Source organism: Argopecten irradians, chromosome 16, assembly GCF_041381155.1.
Source record: "Argopecten irradians isolate NY chromosome 16, Ai_NY, whole genome shotgun sequence".
Classification (NCBI taxonomy): Eukaryota; Metazoa; Mollusca; class Bivalvia; order Pectinida; family Pectinidae; genus Argopecten; species Argopecten irradians.
Window position 1 is genome coordinate 12535370 of NC_091149.1, and position 19167 is coordinate 12554536.

The 19167-nt window shown below is 33.5% G+C and overlaps 1 protein-coding gene across 1 annotated transcript; it reads right to left on the reverse strand.

Annotated features, from left to right (window-relative positions):
- Positions 1-1953: 1953 nt before the first annotated feature.
- Positions 1954-17275, reverse strand: LOC138309996 (metalloprotease mig-17-like). Its single transcript, XM_069251145.1, has 16 exons — positions 17219-17275; positions 16359-16506; positions 15874-16003; positions 14262-14355; positions 12792-12875; positions 12180-12331; positions 11879-11916; positions 11100-11205; positions 9913-10080; positions 8442-8589; positions 7766-7879; positions 7360-7414; positions 6806-6958; positions 3680-3739; positions 2748-2839; positions 1954-1971 (listed from the first exon to the last, which is right to left on the reverse strand). Exons 1-16 carry the CDS (start codon positions 17273-17275, stop codon positions 1954-1956), a joined length of 1617 nt encoding a protein of 538 aa, XP_069107246.1.
- Between the last annotated feature and the right edge of the window lie 1892 nt (positions 17276-19167).

Sequence of the window (19167 nt, forward strand, 5' to 3'; positions counted from 1 at the left end):
CAGTTCCGGGTCGTTTTCGTTTTTTCGAAACAACCGGTTCGACCGTTTGTGAAAGTAATTATTTCAAGTATAAATCCTGACGAATATGCAGTTTTTGATACAGGTCTGTGAAGAATTAGTCAAGGCTCGTTTGGAAACAATATAAAATCACCAGGTCCGTCTTTAATTCATAAACGAACAACTAGGTCCAACCAGTCAAACCGCATAATCGAAAACGCATCTGATGTAGTAAAACGACGGGAAGTAACTATGATGGATCAAAAAGTGAAATAAAGGGAAGTAATTCTGGTGAATCAGGATGTGACTGGCACACAAAATATACATGTAGATTGTTTTTTTTTGTTTTCTGATATGGTTTGTCTGACATCAGTATATAAATTTCAATGCATATATTTATATATATCCATACATCATTTACATCGCGAAGATCATGATGTCGGTCTAGCAGCAAAACATTTCAGCGATAAAATGTGCTGAAATAAAACATAGAACAATGCTTATGTCCTGGAGTTTTAACTTATTTTTCTGACTCCAGATTAACAAACAACGTCGTTCATTATTTTTAATAAGGTTTGTCAAGGAACTCACTGATAAAACTATTCAAACATAGGCAATGAACCCCGTAACAGCCATATAATAAATATACAAACATATCACTTTCCCCAAAAGTTTGGAAGAAATTATCACAATTGTTATGGAATTCTTTCTGAAGCTTGCTTCTAAAACATGTATTACGTGGTTTATTACTCATAATACCGTTATCCGATCGGAAACTTTTAAAAACGATTTCTGTAGCTCCTTCCGAAGTCGTATGTCACAACCTCAAAGTTAGCAAGTCATAAGCTTTGTTTATTTCATAAAATACATTTCTTACATAAAAATTAACCGTCTTGTTTGTCCTTGTTGATACCACAGGAGCTTGACGATCTATCAGTAATATATATAACATAACTATATAAAATACTCCTGTGTTTTTATATAGTATATAGGGGGTATTTTTATATATATTTATGCTATACATTATCGACAGAAGGCCAAGTCCCTGTTATGATACTAAATCACGCATTGACTGGTATTACAATACTATAAATGGCCATAAATCGATGGCCTGATAGTATATAGAATAAGAAACCAATTTATTTTCGTAATTTCGCGTGTAGTAACATTTCGCGCATGGCATGTGAGGTAAAAAAAATCTCGGAAATAAGTCGCCGCAAATATACTAACTAATATATGTAAAGCCTACATCGCGAAGCAAACGTTAGGCATGAAAACGCGGAATTTAATTCGCGTGGATTTTGTGATAATGGCTTTAAGAATGGTTCTTTGTTACAATGTTATCAAAATGTTTTGTCATGAAATGTAAACATCAATATATTTATCTCAAAAGATCAGGGAAGCCAATTTCATATTTGCTTTTCGATAAATATTACAGACAAAATTAACTAAAAAGCAACTATCTAATAAGATATGTTCCTAGTATATTGTTGACATCGCATCACAGAACTGAATTGTCTTAACACTGAAACGGAAAACTTACGAGGTATAATCATTTTCCTGCATCAGAGTTCGAGATCTTGTCTCACTATACTCTACATGATTCTACGTTATTAATGTGTGTTTTTTTTTCTTCAAAATTGCGTTATTGTAAAATATATTCTTATACCTCATACATGATGTTACCATATGTGCAGGTGTATAGGCAGTTTTGGTAACATTTAAAAAGAATATATACACAAAATAGAAGTTGATTGATTCCTCAAGCGTAGAATACAGAAAGTTAAAATAATGAAAAAAGGAAAAGATACAAAAAAATATTTCTACCACCGTCACAATAGGTGGGCGTTTATATAACTCTCAGACTATCAATTATTACACTTGATAACTAAGAATTGGTTTGTACCGCACGTGGTATAATCAAGTCAAAATAAAAGCTAAAGACGTTTGTAACTATTACGGAAATGGCACCACCTGAAATAAATTAAAATTAAATTATTTAAATAGCATTAATTAATATCTGAATTTATCATATACACACACCGTAAGGAGTAAATACGTTATTTAATTTAAACCGTCTAAGATTATAAATTAAAAAACTTTCAAAGAAGTCAGTGATTGCCAGCGTTATTTATAACGTCGATACTGATTTGAGGCATAATTTGTCACGTCGACATTGATTGGAGGCATCATTTGTAACGTCGATACTGTTTGGAGGCATTATATGTAACATCGACATTGATTTAAGGCATTATTTGTAACGTCGATATTGATTGGAGTCAATATATGTAATGTCGATTTTGGTTGGAAAATTATTTGTAACGTCGATATTGGTTGGAGGCATTATTTGTAACAAATCGATATTGGTTGGAGGAATTATTTGTAAAGTCGATATTGGTTGGGGGGCATTTATTTGTAAAGTCGATATTGGTTGGAGGAATTATTTGTAACGACGATATTGATTTGAGGCATAATTTGTCACGTCGACATTGATTGGAGGCATCATTTGTAACGTCGATACTGTTTGGAGGCATTATTTGTAACGGCGATATTTATTGAAGGCATTATTTGTAATGTCGATATTGATTGGAGGCATTATATGTAACGTCGATATTGGTTGAGGAATTATTTGTAACGTCGATATTGATTGGAGGTATTTTTTGTAACGTCGACATTGGTTGGAGAAGACATTATTCATGTTAATCAGTAAGTAAACATGATTTAAACCTTAAAATAAACGTCATACCTACCTTGTTTGCAGAGGCTTTGACACATTTAAATATACACACCAAAGCCACGCCCATTCCTAGGCCACCAACTGTTGCCACGGTGACGTATATCGCTGAAACAGTCATTATTCAATGTGTTTACATATTTAAAATAAAATTCATGAGAATATATGGAAGGTCCATGTTGCTACATTTCCAAAAATAGTGCACCAACAAAGAATATAATTTCTTATTCGTATGTCTATTGTATTCTTTAAAACTGAGGTGCATTGGTTATGTATTCGGATTAAGTTGTCGCCGTGAAAGTCAACGTAAGGTTTCAGCATTCAGAATTATAAAGTAATTAACAATTCATGTGAATTTTACCTTATTCATTGACAAAATATTACAAATTAAATCAATATAGACACACCATTCGAATATTGAATTATGAATTAATACTTAGTGATTCCAGCGATTGTCAATGCTTTGTGTACATTTTTTATTATTGTTCATTAACAATGATAACTGTGTAAATGACGACTAACGTATGAGCTAAAATGCCAATAACATCACTGTAAAGGTACGACTTTCGAAGCATCAAAACTTTGAACAGGTTAGCGAATAAAGAATTCGCGCTTTTCACAATATAAAATACTAGACAACGCAATTTTTCTTCAGTTACAAAAGTTACTTACTTTATACTATTACCATCATTGAAAAATTTGAGCTTTTTATTTAAATTCAAGATAAAAAAATATTGAAAATAATCAATTGCTTCCCGTGAAAAGTCCATGACACTATGTAAAATAAATTGTATTTTTGTGTTAATTAAACACATATACACGATTAAACATCAGCTATTGTTAAAATACATTATATTATTTATGCTCTATCGGCAGTGGAGTACGTCAGTACCTGATATCTAATTAAAGTTATTGATCGGTATAGCTTAGTCTAAACGAAATCCTTACTTATCTGGGGGTCTGCTTGGTCCTGTTCGTCACTAGACACGCTCTGCTTGTTACCGGCGGCTGTAGCGAAGATAACTGGAGTTGTTGTAGTAAAGGTGGACAGAGTTGTCGGTGATGTATTCGGGATAGTCGTAATTGTACTTGGATCGCTAGTTGTGGTTGTTGGAGTGGTAGTTGTGGTTGTTGGAGTGGTAGTTTGTGGTTGTTGGAGTGGTAGTTGTGGTCGTTGGAATGATAGTTGTGGTTGTTGGAATGGTAGTTGTTGTTGTTGGAGTGGTAGTTGTTGGAGTAGAAGTTGTAGTTGTTGGAGTGGTGGTTGTGGTTGTTGGAGTTGTGGTTGTAGTTGTTGGAGTGGTAGTTGTTTGAGTTGTAGTTGTAGTTGTTGGAGTGGTGGTTGTTGTTGTTGGAATTGTAGTTGTTGTTGGAATGGTAGTTGTGGTTGTTGGAGTTGAAGTTGTAGTTGTTGGAGTTGTAGTTGTTGGAGTGGTGGTTGTGGGTTGTTGGAATGGTAGTTTTAGTTGTTGGAGTGGTAGTTTGAGTTGTAGTTGTAGTTGTTGGAGTGGTGGTTGTGGTTGTTGGAGTTGTGGTTGTAGTTGTTGGAGTGGTAGTTGTGTTGAGTTGTAGTTGTTGGAGTGGTGTTGTTGTGAGTTGGTTGAATTGTAGTTGTTGTTGTTGGAATGGTAGTTGTGTTGTTGGAGTTGAAGTTGTAGTTGTTGGAGTTGTAGTTGTAGTTGTTGGAGTAGTGGTTGTGGTTGTCGGAATGGTAGTTGTAGTTGTTGGAGTGGTAGTTGTTTTGAGTTGTAGTTGTAGTTGTTGGAGTGGTGGTTGTTGTTGTTGGAATTGTAGTTGTTGTTGTTGGAATAGTAGTTGTTGGAGTGGTAGTAGTGGTTAATTGAGTGGTAGTTGTGGTTGTTGGAGTGGTGGTTGTGGTTGTTGGAGTTGTGGTTGTGGTTGTTGGGGTGGTAGTTGTAGTTGTTGGAGTGGTAGTTGTGGTTGTTGGAGTGGAAGTTGTGGTTGTTGGAGTGGTAGTTGTGGTTGTAATTGTTGGAGTGGTAGTTGTGTGTTGAGTTGTAGTTGTGGTTGTTGGAGTGGTAGTTGTAGTTGTAGTTGTTGGAGTGGTAGTTGTGGTTGAGTTGGTAGTTGTGGTGTTGTGGTTGTTGAGTGGTAGTTGTGGTTGTTGGAGTGGTAGTTGTGGTTGTTGGACTTGTAGTTGCAGTAGTTGTTTCTGAAAGTGTTGTAGTTGAACACTGGAGAGATGGTGACGCACAGGTTCCACAGCATTCGTCTGGATATCCGGGACAATGTCCAGTGGTACAGCCAAGCACCTTGTCTCCGTATTCGCAGCCTATCAGTTTGAAGTTCAAAGTCAAACAAGATATTAGAATTTAATTATAATCTCGAAAAAAGTTAAATGTATAAACTGAAACTTGAAAAAATGATCTTGAACCAGGTGCCCGACTACGGGTATCGTTAAGACAATATGATGAAGTCATAAATTATTAAACTTAAGATGCATAATCAGCATCATTAAAATAACAGCACTACTCCGACTGGACCACGGTACTTAGTAAAACTAATCCGAGTATTCACGTTAAGTGAATTTATATGTTCAATGAAAATACATTTCCATTTCATCATTTAATCACAGTTATTATATACATGTATAAGGTTCAGATTTTAAAACTTGAGCAATTGTATCATCTTAATCAAATTGAACAAAAAAGATGAAAAATATTCTCGAATACATTTCAATTGCATAATATGTAGATTTTATACGCGAAACGCAAAACAATCTGAACAAATCGTTAACTATCAAAACGCGGAATTAAAACAATGTGAACAAGTGGTTAGCTATCAAAACGCGGAATCAAAATAATCTGAACAAGTCGTTAGCTATCAAAACACGAAATCAAAACAAATTGAACAAATCGTTAACTATCAAAACGCGGAATTAAAACAATGTGAACAAGTCGTTAGCTATCAAAATGCGGAATCAAAACAATGTGAACAAGTCGTTAGCTTTCAAAATGCGGAATCAAAACAATGTGAACAAGTCGTTAGCTATCAAAACGCGAAGTCAAAACAAACTGAACAAGTCATTTAGCTATCAAAACGCGAAATCAAAACAATGTGAACAAGTCGTTAGCTATCAAAATGCGGAATCAAGACAATGTGAACAAGTCGTTAGCTTTCAAAATGCGGAATCAAAACAATTTGAACAAGTCGTTAGCTATCAAAACGCGAAGTCAAAACAAACTGAACAAGTCGTTTAGCTATCAAAACGCGAAATCAAAACAAAGTGAACAAGGTCGTTAGCTATCAAAATGAGGAATCAAAACAATGTGAACAAGTCGTTAGCTTTCAAAATGCGGAATCAAAACAATGTGAACAAGTCGTTAGCTATCAAAACGCGAAGTCAAAACAAACTGAACAAGTCGTTTAGCTATCAAAACGCGAAATCAAAACAATGTGAACAAGTCGTTAGCTATCAAAATGCGGAATCAAAACAAACTGAACAAGTCGTTTAGCTATCAAAACGCGAAATCAAAACAATGTGAACAAGTCGTTAGCTTTCAAAATGCGGAATCAAAACAATGTGAACAAGTCGTTAGCTATCAAAACGCGAAGTCAAAACAAACTGAACAAGTCGTTTAGCTATCAAAACGCGAAATCAAAATAATGTGAACAAGTCGTTGGCTATCAAACGCGAAATCAGTGGCCGCAAAAATAAGTTACTTTACAGTTGGTTTGCGTATACAGCGTAAAAACGACTATTGATAATAGAATATAATTCAATTTTGTTTGTAACGAACATTTTCATTGGCTTAAACATCAACCTATAAATGAAAAAAGGATTGGCTGAGATAACGGCGTAATGATTTCATAGACAAAAGAGTCCCATAATGAATTTTGAAAATTGAATAGATTATCTTTAGTAAATTGAATTATATGGATTAATTAGAATATATCTTTTTATGTGATGGAGATATAACAAAAATCTGAGTGTACTTTAAATAATCCGCGAAGTGGTGTATGACGAGAGTATACTCAGAGTTTTGCGTTATATCTCCATAACATAAAACAATCTATTCAAGTTAATTCTCGGCTATAAAAGTGTGTGTTCACCTGGTTCACACGTGTAATATTCCGCACACGACCCACAGCACCTGTCATGGTTACTGTAACCCTCATAACACGACACTGGGGAGTTGGATACCAGCACACTGCAGCTCTGTCCATTCGACACGATACCACTTTGGTCCCCAAAAGGACAAGAATCTGAAATGGTATGAGATTAACATATATTTGTTTTATATTGATACGGTAGTCATGCAACATTGCTTGTAATGTGCTTTTTTATTTGGAATGGTATGAGATTAATATATATTTTTTTACATTGATATGGTAGTCATGCAAAATTGCTTGTAATGTGCTTTTTTATTTGTTTGAAATTCGTATAATGATGTCGGCGACGCAAAATTGGTTGATAAGATGGTTGATGTAATTATTTCCCAGAAAACAACATTCCAATGAAACTCGGAATTTCAAATTGTTGTGTACTGCATATTGAATAATGGAGATTAACACACTGTTCCACAGAAATATAAATGCCAGTTAATGTTAGCACAACAAACTTAATATTTTACAAACGGTATGCTGATAGGTACGGTCATACTAACCAGACCATGACGTTGGGGCTCGGCTATCCACGACGCACTGTCCGTTGATGCACATCTGTAATAGAAATGTGAATTTCTTTATCATTTCTGAGTCTATTTATGATTTAATTATTTTACGTGTGTATACCTTATATTATGACGTATGTAATGTAGTTCCATTACCTAAGATTCATTCTAAAAAGTCGTAAAATCTGTTCTCATGTTCAAAAAAATTAGTATTTAGAAATGATTAAATCTTATAATCCCTGAAAAGCAGATCATAAAAATACAATAATAATTAAAAATTATTTTTTTTTAAATGAAAGATTGCGGGCCCAGAAATCGATTTAGATTATCTTCAACAGATTCATACCATATTCATACCATAAAGTGTTTGCTTAATGCGAGTTTATGCGAGATAACATACCTTTCCATTTCCACACTGTGTTCCATCCCAGGAAAACTTTGTGCTACAGCTGCTGGTGCCCGGAATGGCGCAGTATATATACTGACACACTAAAGTAGGGTCATCGAAAGCCCACTACAAAATAAAACGTGTAACTCCAAGTATGTAAATTATATGTAATGCATATCTTCTTACGATCGTGACTATGTGATATGAAATTGATCAAACTCCTTAAATAATTTGATATGCCAATCGCCTAAAAGCTCGTGGCATATCAAATAATTGAGCTCGTTTGATAAATTTAATATAATATATAGCCACTCATCTAAGATCCTGTATATAATTCACTGACAAAGAATATCTCGGCATGTAAATGGCGGCTACAGAACAAAAGTTTGGAGCATCAAAAGCCGACTTTGAAATAAAGTTACGCGAAATATATAGACTGACAAGCAAGTGTTGGCCACGACGTAAGGACACATGTAGTATTACGTCTTTGCATATTACAAAGTTAGTTCCCTTGAGGGTAGGTATCGATTGTTATGTCATTGTTTTGTGAGCGCAATTCACGTCGTTTTCTCCGAAAAGTATGACGTTACGCTCGCAAACACATGACGTCTTAATCAATACCTACCCACAAGGGCAGATAACTCTGTATTATGTAAATTCGGAATACTATATTACAAAGCAGTTTTACCCTGCAGAAGTAGGACTGGTCTGTATCCATCATGCTGCGACATTGGTCATCCAAATGGAAGTTCTCCCCCGGTAAAGTTTCCGTGTAGACATCAAGTGCTGCTGGGTCATAGCCGCCGGCCGTATTGGCCATACAGTTGACGTTATTGCTGAAATCACACCATAGAATCATTGTTATTTTTTAACAACGCTAGTTATTCGGATTATAGAGCATTAAAGATGCTCCACCGCTGACAAAATATTTTTTCTTTATCAAAAACAGGAGCAGGCGAATTAGAATTTTTCTTCAACTACAAAAGTTACGTACTTTACACCATTACCACCACTGAAAATTCTGAGCTTCTAATTTTGCTTCAAGATGAAAAAAAAAATAAAAATAATTAATTGCGTCCCGAAAACAATTCCGTGGCCCTATGTTCTTTATGGAAAGAAGTACCGATTGGCACGCACCGAAAGCAAAATAAATATTTTTTGGGGTGAAAATTAGACATATATATACACGACTAAACACCAATTATGTTCAAATGATGAGCATTTTTATGCTGTGTCAGCGGTGGAGCATCTTCAAAGTATGTCATTGGTGTTATTGCTGAACCATATATCAATTAACGACAACTCTTGATATTTCAGCTACTCGTAACCAATTTATGTTTACATTATTATTTTTTTTTTGTTTTATTTGAACATATTCAGCTAGAGTTGCTAAGCACGTTTACATATTTTATAGAAATATTTACGAAAACATTTCAATTCTTGCAAAATAATTCGGAGAAAAATGTGTCTAACATAGAAATAAGTGCTCACATTATTTAGATTTTCGCATTGTTGTTGAAACTCTGGGCTAATTAGCCATATATATATGTAGACCCTTTATTAATTTTTAATTTGTAGTTGGAAGCATAGCAGCATTTCAGTTTTGTTAAATGATGAGCATTGCTGAAATTTTAGGGCTTAATTAGTATAGATAATAATTAACAATATCAATAATAAATAACCTGATTATGGGGATAATTGTTATCTTGATAAAATGCATTAATCGGTATTCATAGCATTGGACTACTGTTATCCAAGAACAACTTTTCATCATTAAGTCATACATGTAATGATTAACATTAAAATAAACTCATTAGAAGATACTTCAACATAAAACCTTAAAACGTTTAAATCACATTATTATTTGGTTATTATTAAATTATTTTCAGGGATCGGCACGTTATTCAATGATTTTGTTTAAAATGACATCCGTAAAAACAGACAAGATCTAAAGGAAAAATATTCCGCCTTTGCAAATTACAGAGTCGTTATTCTTGCGGATAGGTATCGATTGTGACGTCATTACGTTGTGAAGAGATATTACGTTCTTTATCTGAAATATATTACGTTTTACTCTTAATCATGACGTAACAATCAGAACACATCAACAAGGGGAGATAACTTCGTAACATACAAATAGAGATTACCGGAGTACTTACGCGTTTAACTCGTCAATCAAGTCTGTGAAGTAGTCTACCGAGCAGGAGGAGAAGGAGTAGTGGTTAGTGTTTGTAGAGGAGTCAGTGCTCGGTCCAGAGCTAGCAGACATGATATTCTTAATGTTGTCTGGACATAAATTTCCGTTTCCGTCATGTTGGGAATTCAAACTGTAACACATACACAATTATGAATATATTTGCGATATGAAGTATATATATATATATATCTTACATAGGTGTCCATTTCATATGAGATTCTATGAAATAAAAGTTTTTAATTTTGTAAAGGAGCATTTAAGATATTTTCATCTTATAAATACAACAATCTCGCATACTAACGTTAAGAAAAAATACATGTATATTATCAACTAACAAGTCATAACGATGTTTCGCTGACTTACCCGTCCGTTATATTACACTAGTGACATATACGAAATAATATAAACGGACGAAATCACTGGACATTGCCGGATAATGTGATAAATACAAATACCATACATAGGGCGTTTTGTTGTTTATAATTTCTTACAAATCACATGAAATACTGTCTATGACGTTATAAATCGACTGCTTTTCTAATGCTTCATTTGACTTTTATTGTTTACTTTTTCCAAAATATTTGAAAGCAAGTACAATATTAAAAAAAAAATGGCTAAATCTCACAACTGACAATTTTTGCGCTTTCTTTGGTGAACTTGCAAGCTAAGATATTTTTCATTTGGAGGATTTTAGGATTAATTACAATTTTATTAGATCAAATTCATTATGGCAATTCTAGCGTCATTGGTAGATTAGAATGAGAGTTATTAGGTAACAAAAAGATATACTTAAAGTGCTACGTAAACCATTTCTCCCTTTGTTTTATCTCATGCAATACTCTCGGAAGCTGAATTACATACCTACACATGCAGTGCAACCACGTCACTTCACGCTACCACAAAGTTGATATCTTGATAAAATGTGAGCACCAATTTCAGACACTAGTCTGCTATTATTATAAATGACGTAGGCAGTGATATTTATGTAAACAGAGAAAGGATAGGGATACTCTACTGAATGTAAAACCCCGGCATGTCATCGGGATTTGTGACACTCGGGCAAAATATCACTATCCGTCCTAGCCACATTAAAATTATTTGGTGGTAGTTACTAATGCCACATCTTTGTGTGGATGTCTTTGAACTCACTTGTGGCCTAATTCATGGGAGGCTATTATAGCTAATCCGGGATGAAAATGGTCTTCCGATATAGATACACCATAACTGCCACAAACTGCACCGACATACGCCAACCCTGTTACAGAGATAATACACTTTAACATCATCAATTGATAGTATTAAGTAACATTCAATATGCAGTCAAACATCGATAATTCGAACTCCGATGAATCGAAATACTCGCTGTATCGAACTTTATGCTTGGTCCTCAATTTCTTCACTATATAATATTACTAACAAACCCAGGTATGAATTGAAGTTTTCTGATTAGAAATTTTTATGTATCGAACTTTTTTCATCGACCATTTGTTAAGAATCATAGGTAATTGACACTTGATGACGATTATAATACAGTTGCTTGATTTTATAATATGTTTGTATTTTGTTTGATTTGGAATAAATGATTGTAAAGTTTAAGAAATGGAGACGACATGCATACCATATAACATGGACATGGTAAAAAAGGTCTAATTACAACCATATGTATAATTCGAAGTCTCGATGAATCGAAGTTTTTCTGTCGGTCCCTTGAACTTCGAAACATCGAGGTTTGACTTAATAAGAAAGAATAAGTAGAACTTTAATAAATTATTTTTAAATAGGTTTTGAATCATTTTAATATTTTCATTAGTCAGTAACGTTATATTAATGCATTCGTCTGTTTGTTTACGATGACTCAGAGGCATTATCGAAAATTTAAATTTAATGAACTGGGTACAAATGATGATAAGGTCATAAAAGTTAAAAACCTGCAACCACGGTAGATCCTCCAGATGTCAAATCATACCTAAAAAGTGAAAAATGATATTGTAAAATATGTAAATTCATTAGATCAAATCCTTAGACTTTAAGTCAAAAGTGTTTATTACGAAAATATTTCATAACATTTAGCAAGCGTACATCAATATCGAAAGTAAACACCGTAACTTATGATATACACATATTGCATCACTCAACCACCCACCGTCCCCTGGAACGTCTAATTGAGGTCTTTCAGGTTTGCTTTCCTAAAGGTTGACTACCAATGTTGTGAAATCTACATATATTTACCCTGTAAACGCCATTGCGTGGTCGTAATCGGGTATGTTTGGTTCAGTACCCAGCCAATTCCGGAATTCTTGCAGACTTTGCCCAGCCTCTACTTGGTCACGCGGAGAGGCAGATACTTTAAGGTTTTCTGTCCATTGTGATTGAGAAGACTCCTGATAACAATACATATAACATAAAAGTTAAGCACAGGGTGGTCCACAATGAAACAAAAAAAAATGATTATTTAATGTGATATAAGTTAAGCATTACGTCAATGGAGAGAGATAAAATGGCGGGATAAAAATAAAAGACAAAAGAAAATCATTCACTAAATAGGTGAAAACTTACATATGATGTGCTGTTTTACAGACTTAGTTGACCAATCAAAACTTACCTTAAATGGGGATATTTAGGAAATGGACCAATCAAAACTTACCATGAATAGAGAATTAGGAAGTGGACCAATCAAAACTGATCATGGGTGGAGATATTTAGGAAGTTGACCAATCAAAACTGATTATAAATGAGGATATTTAGGAAGTTGACCTTTCAGCCAAGACTTAAACTCGCTGTGGTAAACATATATATCAAACTAATCGAAATGCATACTGTCTAGATAAGGACATAACTTACATTAGCTATAAATATACCCATAAATTGAGGGGAGATTGTATACGCAGACGTATGCGCTGAGATACTCTGGTAACGGACATCCATCTAAAAACAAAAACCATTTTTGTTAATCTGTATTTAAAGTGATTTAAGACGAGGTATGAGAATATTTCAGAAGAAATTAGTTTCGGTCCTTTTATTACCAAATACAATTCAACCGATATCCCCCCCAAAAAAACCAAAAAAAAAAAAAAAAAAAACCTGTAATACATGATAAGGTTATGATGATACACGGTTCCTTCGTCAGAAAATTTCGTTAGCTAGATGACCATATATTGACAAAAACAAATTGTGCAAGACAATTGCATCAAGAATATAGCTATGAATAACTTTTGCATAGGCAATAATTTTTCACGTGAAGTTCAACGTGAAAAATTTCATGTGAATTTCACATGAACCGGGACAAAATTGAATTTCACGTAAATTTCATGTGAATTTTTTCACGTGAAATTCATATGAAACTCAATATCAATTTTTATATGAATCTCACATGAAATTCACATGAAGTAATATTGTTTGTATAGGTAATAATTTTATGAGGCCCCACTTGAAAGGCCACTTTAATGATTGCTTTATCAGAAGTCCTATTAATTCCTTATGTTGTCTAAGGACGGCTTTCCCGGTGTGGAATGTTTTGGAAAACTGCAGTATATTTAGATAATCCTTAGATAACATTATGCAATCGAGTTTTCATGTAAATGTGTTGAACTTAATTATTGAAATGATTCTGTTTGGAAATACATGTACTATCAAAGACCTAACATTATAAAATCATCATATAATTTAATTAGTTTTCAAACGTTCATAAAACAAGCAATTTTTAATCAATACCATTTGAGTAAATATAAACATATGTATTCTAAACACTGTTGATTTTTTGTGATATTTGAGAAAGCGTCGATACGTTGTAATAACAGCTGTCTGATCTCGTGTTTATAGTCTACTTAAAGATGCTCCACCGCCGACAGAGCATAAACTATAATCATCATTTGAACAATAAATGGAAATTAATGGAAATTAATCGTGTATATATCGTGTCTAATGAACACGAAAAATATTATGAAATACATCTGTATTTTTTTTAACTTTTGGTGCAATCGCAATCAATACTTCGTTCAATATAGGACATAGTGTCACGGAAATTTTTCAGGACGCAATTAATAATTTTAAAATACTTTTATATTGAAATAAAATAAGAAGTTCAAACTTTTCAATGGTGGTAATAAGTAAGTAAGTAACTTTTATAACTGAAGAAAAATACTATTTCATCTGCTCCTGTTTTTGAAAACAAAAACATTTGTCAGTGGTGGAGGATATTAAGTTTTTTAATTTCGAGCCTGTATCAAGCGACCACCAAAGTGACCGATAAAAACCAGCTCCGTTAGACAGGTAGATTCTTAAACCAAGGTTATAATGGATCAAAAGACCTACCGCGTTAAATAGGTGTGCCTGGAAGAACAGAATGGTGTCGATGGCATCATCTGTCTTGGCTTCGTGTCCATCTTCTACGCTTCTGTCATACCAACTATTAAGGTAACAGAAATGAGATGAAATACTTATTTACTGTACTGTGGTGTTACAGCAGACAACATATCATCTCAGTCCCTATTATATTAGAAATCGACAAAAAGCTCTTAATGACTTAATATTGCGCGTATACTGTAAACCAACTTTTTTTGCGGCTACTAAATTTCGCGATTTCCATTTCAAAACAAGTCCATGACAATTTTATCATTGGATTTAAAAATTTTCCAGAAATTCCTATCAGAATCAATTAGGTTAATGTTAGTTCGCGGAGATCAACTTTCGCGAATTTTCTGTGATCGCAAAATTCGCGAAATTAAATCGCACGCGAAAAAATGGTTTTAAGTACAACAATTCACAAATTCGAATGGAGGGTTCTACTGACAAACGGACATTTATATATACGTACTTAACAAGTATTTGTAAAACATTTGAATTCGCGATTAAGCTATTTCGCAAAAGAACGCAAAAATCTATAAGTCGCAAAACAACGCAAAAATCGATATGTCGCAAAACAACGCGGAAATCGATATGTCGCAAAACAACGCGGAAATCTACATGTCGCGAAAATAGAGCGGTTTACAGTTGTTGAATAAGATTGATATTTCTAAACTTATCCCAGGCAAGAAATGACAGTTAACAATAAATCAATGTACGCAATGTGTTAACCGATTCATTTTTTGCGAAATATAAACTTTAAGGAAATTTCGCGAGTGATATCAAACACGAGTTAAAATGTTTTGCGAATAATTGTATAAATGCACTATCGTCAGCCTTTGATCGAAAATGTAAGTGTTATGTTGGATTTAACAAATACGTTATATATTGCATAAGCGAAAAATAAGTGATATGGAAATAAAAGAATAGCTAATGTTATGAATCGGATGAATGGACAATAAGAAATATATATCTTTCGCGAATTTACTTGGAGCGCGAAATTCGCGTAAGTAAATCGCACGCGAAAAAAGTTGGTTTGAAAGTACGATATATTTTCGAATACGCAAATTCGAGTGGGGTTTCTTCTGACAATCGGATATTAATACATACGTATTATACAAGTATTTGCGAAACATTTGTAATTGCGTTTGAGCTAACACCAAAATCTATCTGTCTCGAAATAATGTGAAAATTTATATGTCGTGAAATTACAAGAAAATCTGCGTCGTGAAATAAAGCGGAAATCTATATGTCGCGAAAAAAGTAAAGCGAAAATCAAAAGTATATGCCACGAAGTAAACAATGTATGTCGCAGAGTAACGGGAAATCAATATTCGAACACGAATTAAAATATTTTGCGAATGATTGTATAAACGCATGTAATGGCACTATTGTCAGAAATAGCCATTGATCAAACAAGTATGCTTTTTGTTGCATTTAACGAAAACGTGATATATTGCATAAGCGATAATCAAGTGATTACCAAAACGAAAGAATAACCTTATGTTATCGATTGGATGAATAAACAATAGGAAATATGAATATGTAAATTGAATATATGAATATAAATATAAGAGCTTACTATTGAAAGATAGGAAAATCTGTCACAGACAATATTTCCACATAGTAGGCGACCGCCTGTCGACGAGATCGTCCAGAAGATTCCGTTGTATTTCTCACCACTTTTCGTTGTTTTGCAAAGTCGAAATTATCTGTATGTAAAAATTCAAGGTTTTTATTTTCTCTGTTAATAAATAAAACTAACAAAAAGCTTCAACATTTATACATCCGTATTAAAAAATGAATAAAAAGGTCAATTCATTTGAAGAAATTATTTGATAAAGTCTTATGCAGTTTAAAAATAGTCCCGACATCCAACGTAGTGATCAACTACGTTTCCTTTACAATGTCAGATAAGACTTGTTTAGGGATTCCCGGTATTTTATTTCACCAATCTGATTAAAATACCTATTCTTATTTTCAATAGTTTCATAATCGTTTGAAAACTGTAACACCTCAAATATTTGACACTTAAATTAACAGACGTAACAAAAATATTCACATTACCTGGGTACAGATAGTCTGAGGTAAAGTCTACCCAATCCTGTACAAGTTTGACCTTGTGGTGACCTCTATGACCCTCTGATGATGAGTTTTGACCTATGGACACCGGTTCTATAGTATGCTGTTTACCATCGATCAACAATTGTCCAAACTGTAAGTAACAGTTATTTAGACTGTATATCAGTTTTCAGTATCCATCATAATGTCCCATAATAGGGATAAGAATGCTTTGTTTCATCTTTATTGTTCCTTATTTGAAAAGAGGACAGGTATTGTAACAATGTTTGGGAGAGGACGTTACTAAGTTGGCAAAAACTTGAGTCCAATCTCTGTTGTCAATAATTTACGACAACAGAAATATGTTTAAAATCAAATCAATTATCATTGTTTATTGAAATGGTCATTTTTAGAGTCCATGTGTTGATTGAATATGGAGTCATTATTATCATGATGTGACCATTTTATTATTTTGTACATCATCATTAGATGACGTTTCGTACTATTGTTATATTTAACATGGTCAAGTTTTAATAAACCGTCATCTTATATAAGATATCATCATCTTTATAAGATGGCCATTATCAATTCATAAAATTGTTTTATGTGGAGCATGCATAATAGTTGTTCCGAATGTATTTCTGTTTTCAATATCCCTCATATGTCTCCCTTAATAGTTGTAGACAAAATAATGGTACTGTTATGGACTGATCGAATAAATTTTCACTTTCTCTATCGATTTGATGTGAATATGTATTTAAATCAATGAACGTTTATATCTGCGAATTGATATATGTCTTACACATGATGATATAATTTCGATTTATTTTGATTCCTAAAGCCTCCATTGAAAATTAAATACAAACCAACTGCAGCCGACATTTGTCTTCTTCGAGGTTGATGTCTTGACACCTCGCAGACATCGATGCAAAATGATGTAAATCTTGGTAAAAGACATGATGCTGAAAAAACGAGAACACGATGCTCTAAAATATCAGCAATGAAGGTTCAGCGTGATAACACTTTAATATTGTTATTTCTTATTGAAGATATTTACCTAATATTTAGTAATTGTCAATAAATGAATAAAATTAACAAAACGCAATCTCTTATACACATTATAAACGTATCGAAATAGACATTTGAAGGTTTTCAAGGTTGAATGATATTAGCAATGACGTTTCAGCCTAATTACACTTTGCTATTGTTTTCTTATTTAAGATATTTTGTAATTATCATTGTATGAATCAATTAAACAAAACGCATGTTTTTACACATCAAAAATGTATTGCCACGGAGTCAACAATATCCCCACACAGGAGAGCACTCTTGTTAACCGATGGGGAATAGCCAAAATTCCTTTCGTTCCGAAAATTATTTTTTTTTTTACTTCTTTTCAGTAGACATAACTCACTAACACCGTGGCTGATATGTTTTTTAGATAGATGGTAATCGACATTAAGCATATGTAATTCCAAAATGTGATGATGATTAGTAAAAACGCATAAATCTCATACTTCTCTTTTCGGAACTTTTCGCTTCTGTATCACCCCATCTATTTGCATGTAAACTGGGACATTCGTCCGAATATGATCCGCTCTCTTCAGTCTTAAAAAGACATTTGATTTTTGTGCTCGAAAAGACACATCCAATTCTTCAGGAAATATTTTAGTCGACCTCTTCGATCTGCTGAAGGGATGAGAATGGTGTTCCATTTCCACCAACACTGAAAGGCAAGACTGGTCATTCAAAGTACCTTAAAGATTCTCCACCGCTGAAAAATGGTGTTATTGTCTATGAAAAACAGGAGATGATGAATTAGTATTTTTTTTTAGTTACCAAACTTATTTATTTCACACCATTACCAACATTGAAAAGAATGAGCTTCTAATTTTACTTCAAGGTTAAAATATCAAAGATAATTATTTCGTCCAAAAAAACAATCCGCGGCGTTATGTCCTACATGGAATTAAGTACTGATTGCACATTCAACAAAAGCAAAATATATTATTTTGTTATTTTTGTGTTAATTAGACATACCTATACATGATAAAACACCAATTATTGCTCAAATGATGAATATCGTTTATGCTCTATCGATGATTGAGCATCTTTAACAAATTAAAATTAAACGTACTTAGACATACTGTCCGAACTGCCAGGAACATTGTATCATTTCGATGGTAGTTTTTAATTGCAATCGCCTTGGATAAAAATTTTATGAAGGCTGCACTTTCAACCAGTTTTTCGCATGCGATCATAAGAATTTACGAAATTGAATAGCCGCGACACAGTTTAGATCACATTTACTGTATACATGAGTATGGATTGCGAAATCGCTATGAAAATCGCAATTAAAAAAAACCCAAGATAACTAAGAAAAAACTTAGCTACTGCATTCTTACGTTTTATTGCAAAATGTCTAGATTTTAATTAAATGGAAACGATTTCTTCGATTTTTCATATTGGCTGAAGTGTCTCAATTTAATCAACCTCGCCTACGTTAGTGATTTTTGTCAACCGCAGAATATTTTTGCGCTCATTTGTGATCATGAATTGTCGTCAATAAATGTATTTTTATCCATGAAACATCGCAGAATTCTGATTTGCTAAAATTTCATTTCCTAGTTTTAAGTCAAATCGCGAAACTTTTGACCCCCGAAAATAACAACTTTACATAATTTTACAAGCAATAACGATGCAGGTATTACCCTTCCACAGCATTCTATTAGCTTAGTACTGTACACCATTGCTATCAGACACTGAACAAGGTGGCATCTACCCATTATAGATTGATGTTTATGGTTTAGGATTT